At 32.7% G+C, this 21,393-nt stretch overlaps 3 protein-coding genes across 3 annotated transcripts; 1 reads left to right on the top strand and 2 right to left on the bottom strand.

Moving 5' to 3' along the window:
• Positions 1-1,111: 1,111 nt before the first annotated feature.
• LOC124832176 (uncharacterized) lies at positions 1,112-2,043 on the bottom strand. Its single transcript, XM_047306313.2, has 2 exons — positions 1,702-2,043; positions 1,112-1,346 (listed from the first exon to the last, which is right to left on the bottom strand). The coding sequence occupies exons 1-2, from the start codon at positions 1,933-1,935 to the stop codon at positions 1,218-1,220; spliced, it is 363 nt and encodes a 120-aa protein (XP_047162269.1). The 5' UTR covers positions 1,936-2,043; the 3' UTR covers positions 1,112-1,217.
• A 737-nt stretch (positions 2,044-2,780) lies between these two features.
• LOC148199067 (uncharacterized) lies at positions 2,781-5,865 on the bottom strand. Its single transcript, XM_088112569.1, has 4 exons — positions 5,748-5,865; positions 5,605-5,685; positions 5,130-5,498; positions 2,781-2,842 (listed from the first exon to the last, which is right to left on the bottom strand). Exons 1-4 carry the CDS (start codon positions 5,863-5,865, stop codon positions 2,781-2,783), a joined length of 630 nt encoding a protein of 209 aa, XP_087968695.1.
• An 11,721-nt stretch (positions 5,866-17,586) lies between these two features.
• On the top strand, positions 17,587-19,659 carry LOC124838225 (elicitor-responsive protein 3-like). Its single transcript, XM_047313770.2, has 5 exons — positions 17,587-17,671; positions 17,867-17,932; positions 18,134-18,260; positions 19,428-19,542; positions 19,648-19,659. Exons 1-5 carry the CDS (start codon positions 17,605-17,607, stop codon positions 19,657-19,659), a joined length of 387 nt encoding a protein of 128 aa, XP_047169726.1. The 5' UTR covers positions 17,587-17,604.
• Positions 19,660-21,393: the final 1,734 nt, after the last annotated feature.

Below are 21,393 nucleotides of genomic sequence, written 5' to 3'. Positions count from 1 at the left end.
GAGCTTCTTCTCCACAGCGGCGGAAGTGGGAACGTAGGGGGAGGCCTTTCCTAGCAAACCCTAATTGGGAAGGAAGAGGGCAGCCATGTGGCGAGCTCCCATTGGGCACGACCTCTCTGGTCAAAGCTGGTCAACAAGGGTTTCTGGTGCAATTTTGAAGAATTCTGAAGGGGCTAAAGTGCAGATAGAGGAAATTTCAGTGCATTTGTGTAATTTTGGAAAGTCAGAAAAGATAAAAGATAAAATTCAGTTGTTGAATTAATTTAATTTGGGAATATCAACAGAAAATATCTTCCAAATAATGTTATAATTATCTAAATCTTTTAGTTATTTGGAAGATATAAGATAAAAGATTCTTTCAACTGAATATTCAGAGTCCAAGCCCAATCAAACCCTATATAAAGAGACCCAGGGGGACGTCAATTCATTCATTCTCTCATACTCCTCTCACTTTTCTTTCATCTTTTATTCAACTCCATTCATGGAGAGCTAAACATCTAGGGTTATTCTGCTGTAATTCCATGATGGATTCTGAGGTTACGTTCAATTAATGCAATTGTTTACTTTGATTATTGATTTAAGTTGTTCTCTCTATGTCTTTAATCTCTCTATCTTGTTAAAAGTAAAGATTTTTGCATCATAATGTGTTTGAATCTACATGCATATTGATTATGAGTTCTAGGGTTTCTAGGTTTAATTGAGAATTTACTTTGATTTAATTTAGGAACTTTCATATGATTAAATGATTTTTACTATCAATTGAGAATGTACTTTGGTTGATAGTAATAATTTCAACTATAATCAATTGAGAATTTACTTTGATTGATTAACTTTTAACTTGGTTAGGAGATTTAAGAATAGACATGATTAAACACAATAGAATTTGATTGAGAATGTACTTTGGTTGAATTTATTGTAAATAATCTAGAAAGCTTTTGCATTTGATTGAGAATTTACTTTGGTTAAATGCATAATCGCCTTCAAATTAATTAAGAATGTACTTTAATTAATTTGAAACTTAAACAATAATCAATTGAACAATTATCCGTGAATAACCAATGATAAATCTATCTTGGAAAAACAGTGAAATTAGCCTATTTAATCATAACTGTTTTTAAGCTTCTTATTTATTCTTTAAACATTCTTCAACCATTACTTTTATTCATAAGCATTGCATAACATTCATAAGAGTTAAATATTCGAAAGTAGTATGCGTATCAATAAGACACATTCATTTCCCCAAGAAAAAGTTCCTTGTCCTCAGCAATAACAGTTCTAGCACAAGCAGGAGACAGCGACTCAACAAAAGATGCAACAGATCCTCCATGCAGTGTTCCATAAAAATTCTGCAAGTTCAATATAGAAAATGAAAATATCTACCTATATTCATATAACATTATTTAATCCCTCTCCTTAACATAAATTTGTTACATATCTTGCAAATGATCAGTAATTTCGACAGACCGATTTCACAAAACATGAAAAAACCTAATCTCGAGACCTTCTGTTCCAATTTTCTCAGCTGTCAACACAAAACCAATGCTACAATTCAACAATATAAAGCATTTTGTGCAGAACCTAATTCTACAATTGAATAATTAACAGTTTACAAGCACGAGCCTTTTTCTTCCCAATTTGTTTGGTAGCAGCAAACAGAGCATAACAAGAAAGAACGAACGAAGAAGGGAAAAAAGGGTTTACTGCGATTGGTGACTTGATAGCAATAGTGCAAGAGATTCGTCCCCTTTTGATGTCGTCGACTTTGGGGAAGCTTCGAAATAAGTTGGAGTAGATGCCTCTGGTGTCGAAAATCTGTGGAACATGTCTGTCCATGCCCAATGCTTTAAGAAAAGCTAGAGTTAGAGAAACACGTTGGTCGGATGTTGAAGACAGTGTTTGGGTTTGCGAAGCCGAGGAAGAAGCTTTCGACGCCATTAGCGTCTCTTACACAAACACCAATTTACTCTTTTTCCAAGCGGTTTAGTTTTCAGTTCTCACGCTGTTCAAAGATTCTTCACTCTTCATCCCCAAAAGAATTTTACATTCACAAATTATTCTTTTAAATCATGTTATTCAATCGTATTATAATATATTTCTAAATTTTTCATAAAATTATTTATTTAAAAAGAAAACTGAATAATCCTTCCTTATTACTTACATATTTTTAAGTTTTAAAATAAATCTTTATTTTTATATAAAATGATAATCGCATTTTTTACCATTTATAAATAAATATTTTACTTTTATATGTTTTTAATAAATAACACTATTTTTCATACTTTTACAAAACGATATTTATATTCTTTATTCTATTTAAAATTTAATAGATATATTGCTTTATATATATATATATATATATATATATATATATATATATATATTTATATTTGTATACCATACCGTTTATATTAAATTGTAACTATTTTTCAATATGAGAAAATTAATTTATAATTATTTCAAAAACGGTTTTTGATGGGTCTTTAGAGAATGAGTTTCTAGGAAGAAACAAAAATATGAGTTATAAATTCAATTTAGACGAGAGATTAATGTGACATCCCAAATATATAACACATATATATGCAAAGACATCACCAATTTATAATATTAGAAAGCAGTTAATAGATGTACTTAAAGTATTATAGGATTACAGTCTTCCAGAATTTACTAATAAATTAAAACTTCAAGCACTAGAGTATTCTAAAATATGTCCAGAATTTGAAACTTAAAACATAACAAGGTTCTTCAAAATGACATAAGAGAACTAAGAATTCCTAGTGAGTCTAAGCTGCAGCATCATCTTCATTTCTCTCCAATGTTGCCTCCAAAGAAACCTCATCTTCCTCTGCTCACATCCAAGTGGATGATCATTGCAAAAGAAAACACATACAACAAGCACACAAACAAGCAAGGGTGAGCTAATTATATAAAAGCATGCATCATATCAAGCACATAACATACAAGAGTTAACTTAAATCAAAGCAGTTTAAGGCATACAACCTAGCACGTTATCTTCTAGACTTGACTCGTCCGGACTTTAGAATGATAGTCGAGCTATGGCGGGTCCTGCACTCGTGGTGACTTATGAAACTTGGGTTCCCCATCCTGCCACACTCACGAGGTTAGCCTGTTCCGGGTCTTGAGGCATACTAGAAGCCCCCAAGACTAAGACCTCCTGCTACTCCTCACCACATGGATTAATCCCTCTACTTGAGTATGATTAGCCATTGGAGTTTCAAAATGACCCCCAAGACTGAGCTCCTACTTTCATTCTAAAACACTAAGGATCTCACCAAGAGATCCTACACAGGTGGAACTTGATTTACAACTTGCATCATACTTTCATCACTTTGTAATCATATACTTTCTGCCACAATCAACATATGCACAATCTCCACAATATACATTACTCACCACTCATAAATTATAAAAATAACATCTCCACAATTGAATCTAAGTTAATCAATACCAAGAACCAAACAGCTCAACTAACCCATAACAGCTCATAAAATGCATCAATTTATACATACCTACAAGTAATATAATTATTGATTAACACTCACGTTTCAATTTAAGAAACAACTATCCTTACTTTATTATATATATATATATATATATATATATATATATATATATATATGATACGTATAGTATCTTGTAAATATACATATTTATATTATATTAGAAGCATATCAAACTCTTTTTTCACGCACCTGTTTTGCTGCAATCAAGGCTACTATGGATTCTAAATTAATCATAACTAACTGCCCACCCTATAAATCATAAAGTGCAAAATGGATATTGGAGTTATTGTTTGGAAATACCAACGCACCATTAAACTAATATATATATATATATATATATATATATATATATTTATATATTTATATATATATATATATATTTATATATTTATATATTTATATATTTATATATGGATCCTTACTTTAAATTCCAAACACACAGTGACTGATTTTCTAAAATTATAATTGACTAGAAATTAACACATGATAACTTTATGCATCTACAATCAACTTGTTTTATTTTATTTTCATCCTAGTAGATATCTTTCTTTACCCAATTGGTCACCGGAGAGGACCCAGATGTCTGAACGCATCAAACTCACCTTCGACGCCAGCACATATGACTAGTCACAACTCACTGGACCAGGCCAGGGTTGCTCTATGATCAGGGATATGCCAACTTAGGTTTTTAAGGTTCCTATATCCTACCAACAAAGAAAGGCTCTCAAGAATTAACAATTAATTTATTTAAACTACCTACCATGTTCTCTTATGCTCTAAATATGAAATGCCTAATTTTAATATTTTCATTTCCTCTCACAGAAACGTGTACCTATATATCTATTTAATACCCATATACATGCTATTACAGAACCCTTACTCCAGACCTTCCAACAAGATCAATTTCATCCAACAAACTCATTCAAAACAGATTAAATTCATCAGATCACAACATCCACAATTTCACAGTTTCAGTTATAACACCCAATATAATAAAAGTCATAAAATAGTTTCACAAGAGCACACCAATTCAACATTCATATGCATATATTTTTATAAAATAAATTCATACAAAAATAATTAGCTTACCTTGACGTTGAGCAGTGTAGTCAACTAGAGTGTCCTAACCGTGCCTTCACAGCGAAAACCCAAACAGTGTCCTACAACCACCTAAATGGTGATGGAAACAGCTCTTAGAGCTAGAATAGACAGAGAATCAAAAGGAGCACCATGCAACCAGTAAAGTTGCATGCCCTAAGTTCAAGAAAAGTGGAGAAACTGACTTACCCGTCCAAATGGAAATCTAATCGGATAGAAGGGAAGCTCTCAACTCCGTGAGCGAAAGAACACCACCTATTTGAAATTTCAACGATTCAAATGAGTGTAAGGGTAGAGAGAAGGCAGAGCAAGAAGGAGAAAAATGGAGATAAGTTTATAGAGAGAAAGGGGAACTGGAAAAAGAACTCAAAACTGGAAAATGAGGCCTCTTCTGAGGTCCTAGTGCCCTTAGCTTCTTGGGCCAGGCTGCAGGGTCCAGTAGCCTTACATTTTCGGGCTCTTACATTCTCCCACACTTCAAAAAATTTCGACCTCGAAAATTAGACTTACCAATGAATAGTTGAGGATATGACTCTCGCATTTCTTCCTCAAGCTCCCAGGTAGAGTCACCAGTTCGACCATCCCACATGACTTTGACCAAACTGACAGTTTTGCCTCTAAGCCACTTGTTCTGGCTGCCCTCAATTTTGACTGGTTGTACCTCCATGGATAGATCTTCTCTAACACTGACATCTTCAGCTTCTAGTACATGAGACGGATTCGGTACATATTTCCTAAGCTGTGAGACATGAAAAACTGGATGAAGGTTAGCCAGCCGGGGTGGCATGGCTATCTCATAAGCTACCGGTCCTATGCGCCGTAAAATCTGGTAAGGACCAAGATACCTAGGAGATAGTTTCCTAGCACGAATGGCTCTTCCTACACCAGTTTTAGGAGTCACTCGGAGGAACACATGATCCCCAACTGCAAACTCCAACGGCCTGCGCCTCCGATAAGCATAGGACTTCTGCCTATTCTAAGATGCCCGCATCCTTTCCTGTATAAGCTTCAGCTTTTCTGTAGTCTGCTGAACTAGCTCTGGTCCAATCAACACTGCTTCTCCATCCTGAAAGCAACAAAGAGGTGTTCTACAACGTCTTCCATACAGGGCTTCAAACGGAGCCATACTGATACTGGCCTGGTAGCTGTTGTTGTAAGTGAGCTCAACCAGTGGCAATATCTCATCCCATACCCCTAGGTGATCCAGAATACAAGTCCTCAACAAATCTTCAAGCGATTGGAACATCCTTTCAGACTGTCCATCCGTTTGGGATGATAAGCCGAGTTCATCTGTAGTCTGCTTCCCATCTCACTCTGAAGGGTTTGCCAAAACCTGGATGTGAACCTCGGATCTCTATCTGATACAATACTCGAAGGCACCCCATGTAACCTCACTATCTCCTTAACATATAGTTACGCCAGCTTCGCCATAGACATCCTTAAATCGATTGCCAAGAAGTGGGCACTCTTGGTCAATCGATCCACTATTACCCATATTGCGTCGTGTCTTCGAACAGTGCATGGCAAATGGGTAACAAAGTCCATAGCGATGCTATCCCATTTCCACTCAGGAATTTCCAACTGTTGCAATAGACCTCCAGGTCTCTGATGCTCTATCTTAGCCTTCTGACATGTTAAACAAGAGGCAACAAACTGAGCTACTTCTCTCTTCATACCGGACCACCAAAAAGACTCCTTGAGGTCTTGATACATTTTAGTCATACCAAGATGCATGCTATCCATGATTAGCTTCTTCAATCCCAAATTGTTAGGGATACAGACTCTGCCTTTGAATCTCAAAATACCATCAGCCCCCAAGGCAAAATCTTTACCTTGTTCAGTCTCAATCATAGTGGCTGACGTTTGGAGCTCAACATCTTTCAACTGCTCTTCTTTGACATTCCTCAACAAATCATTGGACACCACCAAATTACTGCATCTGATGTTGTCAGCTTCAAATTCTATCTACAACCTCAAATCTCTGAAGCTTTCCACCAGCTCTAACTCTCTGACCATCAAGGCTGAAATATGCACTGACTTCCTGCTCAATGCATTCGCCACCACATTAGCCTTCCCAGGGTGATAGAGGAGATCAAAATCAAAATCTTTAAGAAACTTCATCCATCTTCTTTGCCTCATATTAAGCTCCTTCTGATCAAAGAGGTATTTCAAGCTCTTATGATCACTAAAAACCTGAAATTATGCACCATACAGGTAGTGCCTCCAAATCTTCAAAGCAAATACCACATGCGCTAACTCCAAGTCATGAGTGGGGTAATTCTTCTCATGAACCTTGAGTTGTCTTGATGCATACGCCACTACCTTCTTCTCCTGCATCAGTACACACCCTAATCCCTAATGAGAGGCATCATAGAAAACCTCAAAAGGTTTACTTGTGTTAGGGATAACCAAAACTGGTGCACTAGTCAACCTTTTCTTTAGCTCTTGGAAGCTAGTCTCTCAACGGTCTGTCCAAACAAAAGGTTGATCCTTCCTAGTCAGTTGCGTTAACGGTGCCACATTCCGGGAAAAGCTCTCAATAAAACGGTGTTAGTAGCCCGCTAAGCCCACAAAGCTTTTGACCTCTGTAACAGTGTTAGGTCTCTCCCACTGAAGCACTGCTTGCACCTTAATGGGATCAACAGAAATTCCTCCGGCTAAAATCACGTGCCCAAGAAAAGGAACTTCTTCCATCCAAAACTCACACTTAGACAGCTTGGCATGCAATCTTCTTTCTCTCAGCACTCCCAGCACTACCCTAAGGTGACCTTTATGTTCTTCCCGAGTCTTAGAATAAACAAGTATGTCATCTATAAATACAACCACGAACTTGTCCAAGAAGGGTCTGAAAATTCGATTCATATAGTCCATGAAAATGGTTGGAGCATTAGTCACACCAAAAGGCATAACCACATACTCATAGTGGTCATATCTAGACCTAAACGCCGTCTTCTGCACATCGTCCGCTTTCACCAAGATTTGGTGATAACCCGACCTCAAATCAATCTTAGAGAACACTGTAGCTCCGTATAGTTGATCCATCAAGTCATCTATTCTCGGCAATGAATACTTATTCTTGATCGTCAACTTATTCAGCTGTCGATAGTCAACGCACAACCTCGACCTACCATCCTTCTTCTTTACCAATAACACTGGCACACCCCACGGCAAAGCACTCGGCCGGATAAACTGTTTCTCCAACAACTCTTTAATCTGCTTTTTCAACTCAGTCAACTCGGCCGGAGCCATCCGATAAGGGGCTATAAATATTGGCCTTGCTCCTGAGACCAGATCAATAGAGAACTCCACTTCCCGCGGAGGAGCTAAACCAGGAACTTCTCCAGGAAAGACATCCATGAAGTCATTCACAACCATAAGGTCTACACTCTGGTTCCCATGCGTTGGAGAGTTTAAATCAAAAGTCCCGTCCATATGAAACATGATTAGGAAGCAGTTGGCACCCTCAAAGATATCTTGCCTCAATACACCGAGTGATAACGACAGGTCTTCATCTCCTTTGGGAAATATTAGCTTCTTACCACCGCAGTCTAAAAGAATACGATTGGCTGCCCCAATCCATTCCCAGAATTATCTCTAGCTCCTACAGAGGTAAGCAAATAAGGTTCACTCTGAACATGCGCCCCTCTACCTTGATAGGACATCTAGAGCACACATTAGATGTCCTGATTAACCCCGCTGCTAGTGTAGACACCACCAGATCACACAGAAGCTCTTTGACAACTAGACCAACCCTCTCCACATAAGCCTTAGACACAATAGAATGTATCGCCCCTGAATCAAACAACGTCACACACAAAGCTCCAAGTAACAAGCAACTGTTGACAATTAAATTACCTGCATTGGCTGCCTCCGCTCCAGTAAATGCATAGACTCTCCCGGTTGCTTGGGGTTTGTGCCCACCCCTCTGAATAGATCTGCCAGCCTAGCGTGGTTGGGGTCCTGCCCTCCAAACAGTACGACAGTCTCTGACATAGTGTCCCTCTTGCCTGCAGATATTACACCTCCTATACCCTGCTAGCCGAGGGCAAGCAATTTGGAGGTGTGGTCCACCACACCTGAAGCATCTCACTGGGCTGGCAAAGCTGGACTGCCCCGATGATTGAGAGGAAGATCCCCTGGACCCGGAGGAAGTGGGTCTAGAGAAAGGGGTACCCCTAGAACTGGAGCCTCCCCTAGATATCATAGGTCCACCAACCCTCAATGGTTGGCTCTGCTGTCTCTGAGGCCCATCAGATTCCTTCTTAGTCTTCTCTATGTCACGAGCCATCTCCACCAGAGCAGGAAACTCTCTGATGCGTAACCCCTTCACAAGTAGCTTGATATCACCTCTCAAGCTGTTTTCAAATTTCCTGCATTGTCACTCTTCATCTACCGCCATAGTGTTGAAGCGGAGCATATGCTTGAAACGATCAGCATATTCTGATACTGTCTTGTTGCCCTGTACCAGCTCCAGGAATTCCACTTCTTTGGCAAATCTGACACTGTCAGGGAAGTATTCGGTGTAGAACTTGACCCTAAACAGCTCCCAGGTAATAGGACTCTCACTCCTCTCTAGTATCATCCTCATGCTGCTCCACCAGTGGCCAGCTTCCCCGGTCAATAGATATTGGGTGTAAGCCAATTTCCTCTCATCAGGACACCCCTTAGCCTCATAGATTCTTTCCATGTCCCTAAACCAATGATCAGCTTCGTTAGGGCTACATTTTCCAGTGAATCGGACTGGATGATGTGGAGAAAGCTCTCCAGACTCCACTCTTGGACAAGAGTAGCGAAGGAAGAAGCACCTGGAGTGGCCCTGCCACTAGTCAGCACTTGCTTGAGTTGCCTTTGAGTGTTCTCAGATGACACTCTTGCATTCTCTGCAGCTACCCTCGCGGCTTCCAGATTTTGTAAAGCTATGGTGTTTTGCTGAACCAATGCAGCATTTTGCTGTTGCAACGCCTAAAGCACAGTACTTAACATCTGATTAGAGTTCGACGGATCAACCTGTGGGGGAGGAGGAGGAAGCCTAGATGCCATCTTCTGTTCACACAGAGCGGGTAAAATCAACCCATCTCAAATAAATAAGGACAACAATTTAGACATTTCTCAGAGTACACAAGTATAAGAAAGGCACACACATACCCTACAGGATTTTCTAAAGACAGAAACTGTTCTGATACCATAAATATGACATCCCAAATATATAGCATATATATATGCAAAGACATCACCAATTTATAATATTAGAAAGCAGTTAAGAGATGTACTTAAAGTATTATAGGATTACAGTCTTCCAGAATTTACTAAGAAATTAAAACTTCAAGCACTAAAGTATTCCAAAATATGTCCAGAATTTGAAACTTAAAACATATCAAGGTTCTTCAAAATGACATAAGAGAACTAAGAATTCCTAGTGAGTCTAAGCTGCAACATCATCTTCATTTCTCTCCAATGTTGCCTCCAAAGAAACCTCATCTTCCTCTGCTCACATCCAAGTGGATGATCATTGCAAAAGAAAACACATACAACAAGCACACAAACAAGCAAGGGTGAGCTAATTATATAAAAGCATGCATCATATCAAGCACATAACATACAAGAGTTAACTTAAATCAAAGCAGTTTAAGGCATACATCCTAGCACGTTATCTTCTAGACTTGACTCGTCTGGACTTTAGAATGATAGTCGAGCTATGGCGGGTCCTGCACTCGTGGTGACTTATGAAACGTGGGTTCCCCACCCTGCCACACTCACGAGATTAGCCTGTTCCGGGCCTTGAGGCATACTAAAAGCCCCCAAGACTAAGACCTCCTGCTACTCCTCACCACATGGATTAATCCCTCTACTTGAGTATGATTAGCCATTAGAGTTTCAGAATGACCCCCAAGACTGAGTTCCTACTTTCATTCTAAAACACTAAGGATATCACCAAGAGATCCTACAGAGGTGGAACTTGATTTACAACTTGGATCATACTTTCATCACTTTGTAATCATATACTTTCTGCCACAGTCAACATATACACAATCTCCACAATATACATTACTCACCACTCATAAATTATAAAAATAACATCTCCACAATTGAATATAAGTTAATCAATACCAAGAACTAAACAGCTCCAACTAACCCATAACAGCTCATAAAATGCATCAATTTATACATACCTACAAGTAATATAATTATTGATTAACACTCACGTTTCAATTTAAGAAACAACTATCCTTACTTTATTATATATATATATATATATATATATATATATATATATATATATGATACGTACAGTATCTTGTAAATATACATATTTATATTATATTAGAAGCATATCAAACTCTCTTTTTAGGCACCTGTTTTGCTGCAATCAAGGCTACTCTGGATTCTAAATTAATCATAACTAACTGCCCACCCTATAAATCATAAAGTACAAAATGGATATTGGAGTTATTGTTTGGAAATACCAACGCACCATTAAACTAATATATATATATATATATATATATATATATATATATATATATATATATATATATATATATGTATATACATACATATATATATATATATATATATATATATATATATGTATGTATATATATATATATGTATGTATATATATATATATATATGTATGTATATATATATATATATGTATATATATGTATGTATATATATATATATATATGTATATGTATATATATATGTATGTGTACACATATATGTGTACACATATACATGTATATACATATACATATACATGTATATACATATACATATACATGTATATACATATACATATACATGTATATATATGTATATACATATACATATATATATGGATCCTTACTTTAAATTCCAAGCACACAGTGACTGATTTCCTAAAATTATAATTGACTAGAAATTAACACATTATAACTTTATGCATTTACAATCAACTTGTTTTATTTTATTTTCATCCTAGTAGAGATCTTTTTTTACCCGAATTGGTCACAGGAGAGGACCCAAATGTCTGAACGCATCAAACTCACCTTCGACGCCAGCACATATGACTAGTCACAACTGACTGGACCAGGCCAGGGCTGCTCTATGATCAGGGATGTGTTAACTCAGGTTTTTAAGGTTCCTCTATCCTACCAACAAAGAAAGGCTCTCAAGAATTAACAATTAATTTATTTAAATTATCTACCATGTTCTCTTATGCTCTAAATATGAAATACCTAATTTTAATATTTTCATTTCCTCTCACAGAAACGTGTACCTGTACATCTATTTAATACCCATATACATGCTATTACAGAACCCTTACTCCAGACCTTCCAACAAGATCAATTTCATCCAACAAACTCATTCAAAACATATTAAATTCATCAGATCACAACATGCACAATTTCACAGTTTCAGTTATAACACCCAATATAATAAATGTCATAAAACAGTTTCACAAGAGCACACCAGTTCAACATTCATATGCATATATTTTTATAAAATAAATTCATACAAAAATAATTAGCTTACCTTGAAGTTGAGCAGTGTAGTCAACTAGAGTGTCCTAACCGTGCCTTCACAGCGAAAACCCAAACAGTGTCCTACAACCACCTAAATGGTGATGGAAACAGCTCTTAGAGCTAGAATAGACAGAGAATCAAAAGGAGCACCATGCAACCAGTAAAGTTGCATGCCCTAAGTTCAAGAAAAGTGGAGAAACTGACTTACCCGTCCAAATGGAAATCTAATCGGATAGAAGGGAAGCTCTCAACTCCGTGAGTGAAAGAACACCACCTATTTGAAATTTCAACAGTTCAAATGAGTGTAAGGGTAGAGAGAAGGCAGAGCAAGAAGGAGAAAAATGGAGATGAGTTTAGAGAGAGAAAGGGGAACTGGAAAAAGAACTCAGCTGGAAAATGAGGCCTCTTCTGAGGTCCTAGTGCCCTTAGCTTCTTGGGCCAGGCTGCAGGGTCCAGTAGCCTTACATTTTCGGGCTCTTACAATTAACACTTATCTCTAAAAAATATAACTTTAAAATAATAAATTTATAAATTTTTTATAAAGTATGTAATTTTCTTGATAAAATTTATATTTGGATTTTCAACCGTGTTTCTAATAATTTTATATTTAAAACATTAAAAATATATTTAAGAGATATATGAAAATTACTTTATATATATATATATATATATATATATATATATATGAATTAAAACAGTATAAAGTATTAAATATATTTTAATTTATTATGTTTTGTTCCTATTAAATTAAATTTAAAATGATAGAGGAGTATTACATATTAATTTATTGTAGCAGTGGGAAATAAGTCTTTCACGTTTTAAGTTCAACGGTAAAAATCAATGTTAAAAATTATCAACAATTTAAACATTGGAATTTTTACTTTTTCCATGTCATATGTTCATTATATGTCAAAATTATCAATTTCTGATATTACATTGGATAAATTTCATAAAATGTTTGGCGCGAAAGTAAAAATTCTCACGTAAGATGTTGAAATTTGGAGTTTTCAAAAGTCATATATATTGTAATTATGTTTTAAAAGCAGTGTTACCATACGGTTTCTTCGCGTTTTCTCTTCTATTTGAACTAGGGTTTTTGTTCACGAGTGCGAGAAAGAACAATAAGTTTTGTGTATTTTTCCTTAACGTAAAGGACTTTCGTGGTCTTTGTTTGAATATTTCTTTAATTTTTTTCAATTGATATTTCTTTTCTGTTTAACATTAAGGTCTTGAATGTAAGTTCAAATTTCACCTTCGTTCATGAGTGCAAGAAAGAATAAATGTTAGTTTTGTGTCATTTACCTTAAGTGTATGTGTTTCTGCTACCTTGATTGTCATTTTGCTTATGTTTTGATGAATTTATTTTGTGTTTTTGTGCTCTATTAAAGCTCCACCACAGCTAACAACATTGAAAAGTTCTCCACCCTCCATTTCTGTTAACGACTCTCCTCTATCCAAGTTAGTTTATTGGTTTTGATATACATTAATTATAATATAATGAATGATTATTTTATTAATGACTTTAGTTTTACTTATTGTACTTTGATATTGTTTCTTGTAAGTGTCATTCATTTATGTGTTAGTATCACCAATGTCATTCTTTTCTCGCTCTCCAAAAATCCCTTGGGACTCCTCCATGAATACCTAAAGATGGAGACAATTTGAATATATTCAAACAACTCCCTGCATAATATTATGATCACCTTCACATTTAGGTCATTTATTATAAGGTGCTATAAAAATTAAACTAAATTTCCTCACCTATCAAGACTTGTTTATTATTGAAGCGTAAGTGTCCTACTCTCTTGTAAGCTAAATTTGTACACTTAATATTTTTATTAATTATTTGAACATATCTTTATATTCTTAGACTAACCAATATTCATCTCTCCTATGTGCCAAACTCCTATTTTCTATGCATGTAAAACTTTTCCAAAACCGTTTCCAAAATATGATTAAGGAGAAACTTACTTAAACAAAATCTGATTTCACATTTCTTTATTTCATCAAGATTACTAAGGCGAATTCTTATCTACAGTAAATTCTTTATAAATCTATAAGGAAAACAAAGAAAGTAAAAAGGAAGAGTTTTTAAAGAAATGATGATTTTTATAAAATAAAATTTTAATAATTATTTTTGTCTTTTTAAAAGTTTTTATAATTATATAATAAGATGTGTTCATACCTCATTTCAATTGTCCCATTTCAACTTTGAATAATAATTATATCCTTTTTCTTATTCCATTTTGAAATATTTAATACATGATAAAATAGAAATACAAATCATAGATAAATCTATAAAAAAGATATTGGTAAATTTTATATATAAAGAAAACATTTAATCACTTTATGTATAAATATAAATCAATAAATAATTACCTACTTTTCATGTTTTGATCAAATAACATAAATATGTTGTGTTATATTTTATGTAAAGAAAAATAATTAATTTATATATAATTATAATTCGAAGAACAAGGCAATGAATATTATAATAATTTATCGTATTTTATGTTTATTCAATTCAATAAAGAATGTTCTGTATTATATAAGGAAAACATGTAATTAATTTCTATACAAGTATAATTTGTGCACAATAAAAGACACTTTTAATATATTACTAAGCTTAGTTACATTTTTATTTATTAAATACAGTTATTAATATTATAGAAGAAAAATAATTAATTTATATATAAGTATTATCAATGCAAAACAAATAACAATAAACTCGACATCAGCGTTTTACTCAAACATGCATTGCAAATATGCATTACTTTCTTTTGTATTTAAATATAAATAAAATACTTAATCGCATTCTGGAGGTTAATTCATTGGGTTTTTTTAATTTTATTTTATGCAACTATATTTCCTAAATTAATTGGTAATATTCAATAGAAATTATGCTCATTTTAAATAAATTTGAGGATGTTTTCATAATCATGAAATTAAATATGTTGAAATTCGTTTATATTTCTATTCTCTTAATTTTTTAGCTAAGATAAAGTATACATTTTTCATATTCTTTTTGCTATTTTGTTGTATCATGTGCTGTAATCCAATCTCCCGTGAATTTGTTTTCTTTCTCCTTTATTATTTTCTACATGCTTTTACGAAATCTTAGAAAATATATGTATTTTTTTTTAAGGAATTCGAGTTCTAAACAGAAGGCTATTAAACCAATATATTAATGATTATATATTTTTGATTGGATAGTGAAAATTAAAATTAGTTTTCTTTCAAAATTTTGGACTAACTTAAATGCATTAATTTAGTTTTTTTAATCAAATTTTATTAAGTTTATTTGAAATTTCAAATGCATCTAACATCGCAACAAAAATGTGTTAAATGTTATAAACAACTCAAATATTATCATTAAACACATTTGAAACCACTATAATAGCGAAGGATTACGACAATGGTTGTTTTCGACATTTGACAGCGATTTTCGAACCGAGGTATATTCAGACAAGATAAAAAATGAAGATTTTTTGGCCTCAGTTAACAACCGAAGCAAAAAAGAGTCATGATTTTGCCTCGGTTCAAAAGAATTGAAGCAGTAAACCCAAAAAAAAACAAAAATTGGACTTTTGGCAGCGGTTCTCTTAGGAATTGCTCTCATAGACCCTTAAATGAAAAAAAAAAATCGCAGATCTTTAAACGACTATAACATTTGTTCCTATTGTCTGATTTTGGCCATATTATGTATCAATGTGGGATACAAAAAAAAAAATTCAACACCGTTGTAGCCCGCTACGCCCGTTGTTCCTTCTATCTTTTTTTAAAAAGAGTTGCTTTCTATTTTTCGTCAATTTATTTTGTTTTTTTTATTTTGTAAAAATATTTCATATACTTACGCTTTGAATTTTAATCCAAAATTTTTTGTGTAAGTTTTTCATGGTATTTTGGTGCTTTGAATAAATTTTCAGGTCATTTGGAGTTCTTTTGAATATATTCTTAGTTTTACCCTATGATGTATGAACAACTAATGAGCTCAAAAAAACGAAAACGAAAATTCATCAAAACTCAAAACGAAACTAACCATGAAGGTGGCTTCAGTGCTGAAATAAATTGTTGCGTTAGTGAGGGAAAAAGGTAATTAGTCAAAACGAAAGAATACATGTACATGAATCCAATCGGTCAAAACGAAAGAAAATCATCACTAAAATAGTTAATCAATGATATACAAATGAAAGAAAAATTATCAGTGTTGGTCGCTAAAACTTTGTCGTATAAGGGCTTGAGGAGAGAAGAAGAAGAAGCAAAGAGAAAGTGAAGAAGAAATGTGCAAGGGAAAACTCTGTTATTTCACGAAATATAACCCTAGTAACACATATTACCTATGTTATTCTATTAAGCGAAGCAATAAGAGCTCTATCGCCTCAGTTATACTAAGAATAACTGCCTAAAGCCTTTCAAAAATAATAAAAATAATATTTTGAGTGAAAATTTTGAATTTTTTTTCAAACTTTATGTCTCAGTTTGCAGTACAATTGAAGCATAAATAGTCTATGGCACCAGTTTTCAAAACAATTGAGGCCATAGAGTTGTCCATAAGACTGCCAATTGAAAAGACAATATGCAACATCATGATCCTACGACAGTGGTTTTGCAGAGAACTGAAGCCATTGTAATTTTCATAAAGCTTGTTAGTTCAAAAGTTAGCTTGCAATGGGAATGTTAGGACCCTATGGTAGCAGTTTTGTAGATAACTGAGGCCAAAAGTCCTATCCAGAAAGCTTGTCAGTTGAAAAGTCTCAAATTTTCAGTTTTGTAGAATCCTATGATAATAGTTTTGTAGAGAACTGAGACTATAAGTCCTGTACATAAAGCTTGTCAATTGAAAGTCTTCAATTGTTAGTTTCGCAAGATCTGTGACAATGGGTGTAAAAACAACTATGGTTTCAGGTATTTTAACTAAGACCTATATGTTCACAAAATTTGTAAAAATGTCACTTTACCTTTTTATGTTTCAGTTTCGTGAAAACTGAAATTATAATGCTTTTTTTTATTAATGAACGTCAAATAAATTTAATAAAATTTTGTTTAAAAAAGTAAATTTGCATATTTTATATGTTGAGAGATTAAATTGAATCAAAATTTTAAAAAGGGACTAATTTCAATTTCTATAAAAAAATATATTTAATTCAAAAATTTAAAAAATAAACAGTCATTTATTTCATAATTAAATGTTGTATATGTCTATTAATTGTAGTCTAAAACCTTGTTGTCATTTTGCTCCTTTATGTGCATGCAAAGTTAATCCTTTCTCTTTTTACACTTTTCTCTATATTTATTTATTTTATTTTTTATTTATGGTAAATTTTGATAAAGTTAATCACAGAGATTATGTTTCAACTTAATTAATTTTTTTATTAAATTATATATATATATATATATATATATATATATATATATATATATTCTTCCTTCAAATATATGTTAGTTTCTATAAACTTTTAAAAGGTTTTGAGGGAAAGATGGCTCTTGGGACTCTTGAAGTTATTCTAATAAGTGCAAAAGGCCTTCACAACAGTGATTTTTTCGGTAAGTAATGCAAATTCAAACCCTACTTTTGGTCTAGAAATTTTTATTTCTTATAAATTTGTTGTCTAAAAGTATTTCTTGAATTCAGTGTGGGTCTTTTCTTAATTTTTTATTTTATTTCTGCAGTTAAACTTTTATTTTAAGAATTCAATATAGCCAAAGATTATCAGTTCTATGTATATTTTTTATGAGCAGGGAAAATGGATCCTTATGTGATTCTCACTTATCGCAATCAGGAGCACCGAAGCACTGTGGCTAAAGGTGTACATTATTTTGCTTTCTTCAATGTTATTTTCTCAGTTTTGGCTTTGATGTATATTTTTGAACAATTGTGTAAAACTAACACCAATCATAAATAAGATGAAAAAAATATAGGATGATAGAAGATGAGTTGAAATGGTTGATTATTAGATTTTTTTAACAGATTAATTAGAAACGGATTAATTAATGTATGCGTTATAGGTGCAGGATCTAACCCCCATTGGAATGAAAGCTTTCTTTTCACTGTTTGTGACAGTGTCTCTGAACTTAATCTGAGGCTAATGGACAAGGATACGTTAACTAGTGATGATTTCCTTGGTGAGACAAGGTTAGTAAAAATTCTTCTTACCATAGTAACAAGTTATAATATTTATTTCTGATTGGAATATGGAATGTACAACGAGAGTAAAAATGTTTGTAATATATTCATTGGATTAAGTATATTTTACAAATTCTAATTGATTTTCTCATTTTTTTTATTGTTCTTTGATAATATATGGAATACATATTTTTGTTATTAAACTATATTAAATTTTCTCTGAGCTGTGTAATCATAATGCAAAGTGAATCAAAGAAATCTGCAAATATAACTATCACTTTAAAAGAATTAAAGCTCATGGTCATGGTAACTATGGTAGAGAGGTCTGACGGCATTGCTAGATGTCAACTACCCCTCCTAAGGGGAAGACCCCGTTCCACATTGCGGTGGAGATGGTGTTGTCGGACATGGTGGCTGTGCTGCTGTGAAAACTGATGATGATGGGGTCACACCTTTGGACATCCTAAGAACCGTAAGCTAGGATTTTCTCTTTAAGGATGCTGTCCTAGGATTGACCCACATCAAATCCAACAAACTGGGCTGTATTTGGAGCTTGTTCAATCCGTATCTGTCTTGGCTCTCTGCTATTTTGTTGAGTTTTTTTCTCTTTATTTTTCTTTATTTTTGTTTTATTTTTCTTGAAACCAAAGGGTGCATGAGGAGATGCAGGTCTATCTTTTCAAATCCTCCTTCACCTGCATTTCTCCACTCCAAAAAGAAAAAAAAAGAAACAAAATATAAAAGAAAATAAAAAATAAAAAAATTATTATGTTTAAATATTAGTCAGTGTGTACTTTTTAATTCGAGTGAACATTATTATTACATATCTATAAAAACTTAACATCATTTAATAAAAAGATCTGTTTAATGTGTTATTAAAGTATAAAATATTTTTTTATGAACGTTTTAGAACAGATAAATTATAAATCTGTATATAAATTCAGAAAAATATATTTAATTTTATATTTATTTTATTATTCAATATAGTTTTATTTCAATAAAATAAAATCTTAAAGTATATTGTATAACATCTTGTTTGTTCTATTATTTTTATTTTGAAACAAGACTATAAACCCTCAGATACTACTTTTTATAGAAGAGATAGTGAGTTTTGAACACAGAAATAGATATTTCTAGATATAGGGACTAAAAGTGCAGTGACATATATGTATGCAGAATTAATCTGGAAGGTGTCTTTAATGTGGGGAACATTCCAGAAACTACTTACAATGTTGTGAAGGACCAAAACTATTGTGGGGAGCTCAAAGTGGCACTCACCTTTAATCCTGAGGTAAATTTATCGTTTATTTTAAGAGCTTCTTTACCTGCACTCTTCACAAAAATGGTTAAATTAATGGTTTTTCCAATTTATTCATTTTGTAATTTCTGGTTGCAGAGATGCTACTGAGAAGAATTAAGTGCATGAAGGATTCAGGAAATTACTACCATATGCTGAAGTAACATCTTTTCTTTTCCCATAATAAAGTTGTTCAAATTTACATTTATAATTGGCTTTCTGTTATGTTTTGTATTTTCAACTCAAATTCACCTCCCTTTAATTCAAATTAAACTTTGTTAGAAATCATAGCAATATTAAAATAATAAAGATTTCACCTAAAAACACATTCATAGATAAAAATATAATCAAATTTCGTCGTAATAAATGCTAGATGAAGGATAATTAACAACCTCTGAGAAGTTGATGAGATGATCAACCTCAACTTATAATGTTGGTTGGTGCTTCTCACCAACAAACAATCAATACTAATAAATAATATGATTAAGATGTGTATTATCTTTAAGATGTATTGCATCTACAAACATAAAAAAAAGTGTAAGTAATATTAATTCAAACTCTTTTAAAAAGACTATAATACATGTATTAAATTTTATTTATAATTACAAATATTTAAAGATTAAATCAATCAAAACTAAATTTGAATATATACTGTATGTTTACGTGATCATATTCACATGATAAAATATATAGTCGTGGTCGAAATGTTAAGTTATTACAATATTAACATTAATATTAATTAACTTAAAATAATCAATATGATTACCATTAATATGATCATAATTAAGTTACTATTAATAAAAAATTTATTCAAAAAAAATTATAAATACAAATTTGAATCATAATTAAGCTATAATTAATCAAAAGTTTCTCTGAAAATTTAAGATAAAAACACATGTGATTATATTTATTATACATTAAAATATTGTAACGGATTATATCGGAATACTTTTTACAGCAGTTAATCTACAATTTAACTGATCGGAGATTCAAGACGAATAATAACAAAGACTCGGACCTAGACGGAAAGATACACATAATATAGTTACATATCATTATTTTCTTTTATATATGTTTTAATTTAAAGTCTTACGTTAAGTATTTAATTTAAGTGTGGTCCTAAAAATAGTTTTTCCCTACAAAAAAAAATTGTAAGGTCTACTGAAACAAATATTAAGTTAGGTGATTGAACAACAGCGTGTCGGGGTAAAAATTTGTCAAAGGTCAACGGACTAACACTGACTTCTAACAACAATGAGGGACAAGGTTCAATGATCCAAAAATAATATTAATAATTGCTAAATATTCTCTGAGGATCAAAATAAAATAATCATGACTCATTAAAACCCAATAATTGGATTAAAATTAAGTTTCAAATGTAACAATTATAATTGTAAGAGCCCACACTAACTATAAATGGGACATTGCATTTCTTCTTTACCTTCTTTTGGCATCACTGTGAAAGAATTTAAAATGTTTGAGTGGAACCTTTCAAATTACATAATACAAAAAATTATTTGGATAGCAAGATTTAGAATTTAAAAAACATTTTTCAAATTACATAATACAAAAAATTATTTGGATAGCAAGATTTAGAATTTAAAAAACATTTTTCAAATTACATAATACAAAAATATATTCTGTAAAATTCGAAATATATTTTTTAATTTAAAAAAGTATTTTGGATAATTTACATTAAAATGTATTTTCAAATTACATAGTCTAAAAATAGATTTTCAATTATACAATTTAAAATATATATTTTTCATTTTTTAATTGTATAATTTAAAATATATATTTTTCAAATTGTAAAAGTCTAAAAATGAATTTTTCAGGTGAAAACAC

The sequence above is a fragment of the Vigna umbellata genome, chromosome 4, assembly GCF_029865625.1.
Source record: "Vigna umbellata cultivar VRB3 chromosome 4, Vumbellata_1.0, whole genome shotgun sequence".
NCBI classification, from domain to species: domain Eukaryota; kingdom Viridiplantae; phylum Streptophyta; class Magnoliopsida; order Fabales; family Fabaceae; genus Vigna; species Vigna umbellata.
The sequence above is the reverse complement of the archived record's forward strand: the minus strand, read 5'-3'. Positions and strand labels throughout refer to the sequence as shown.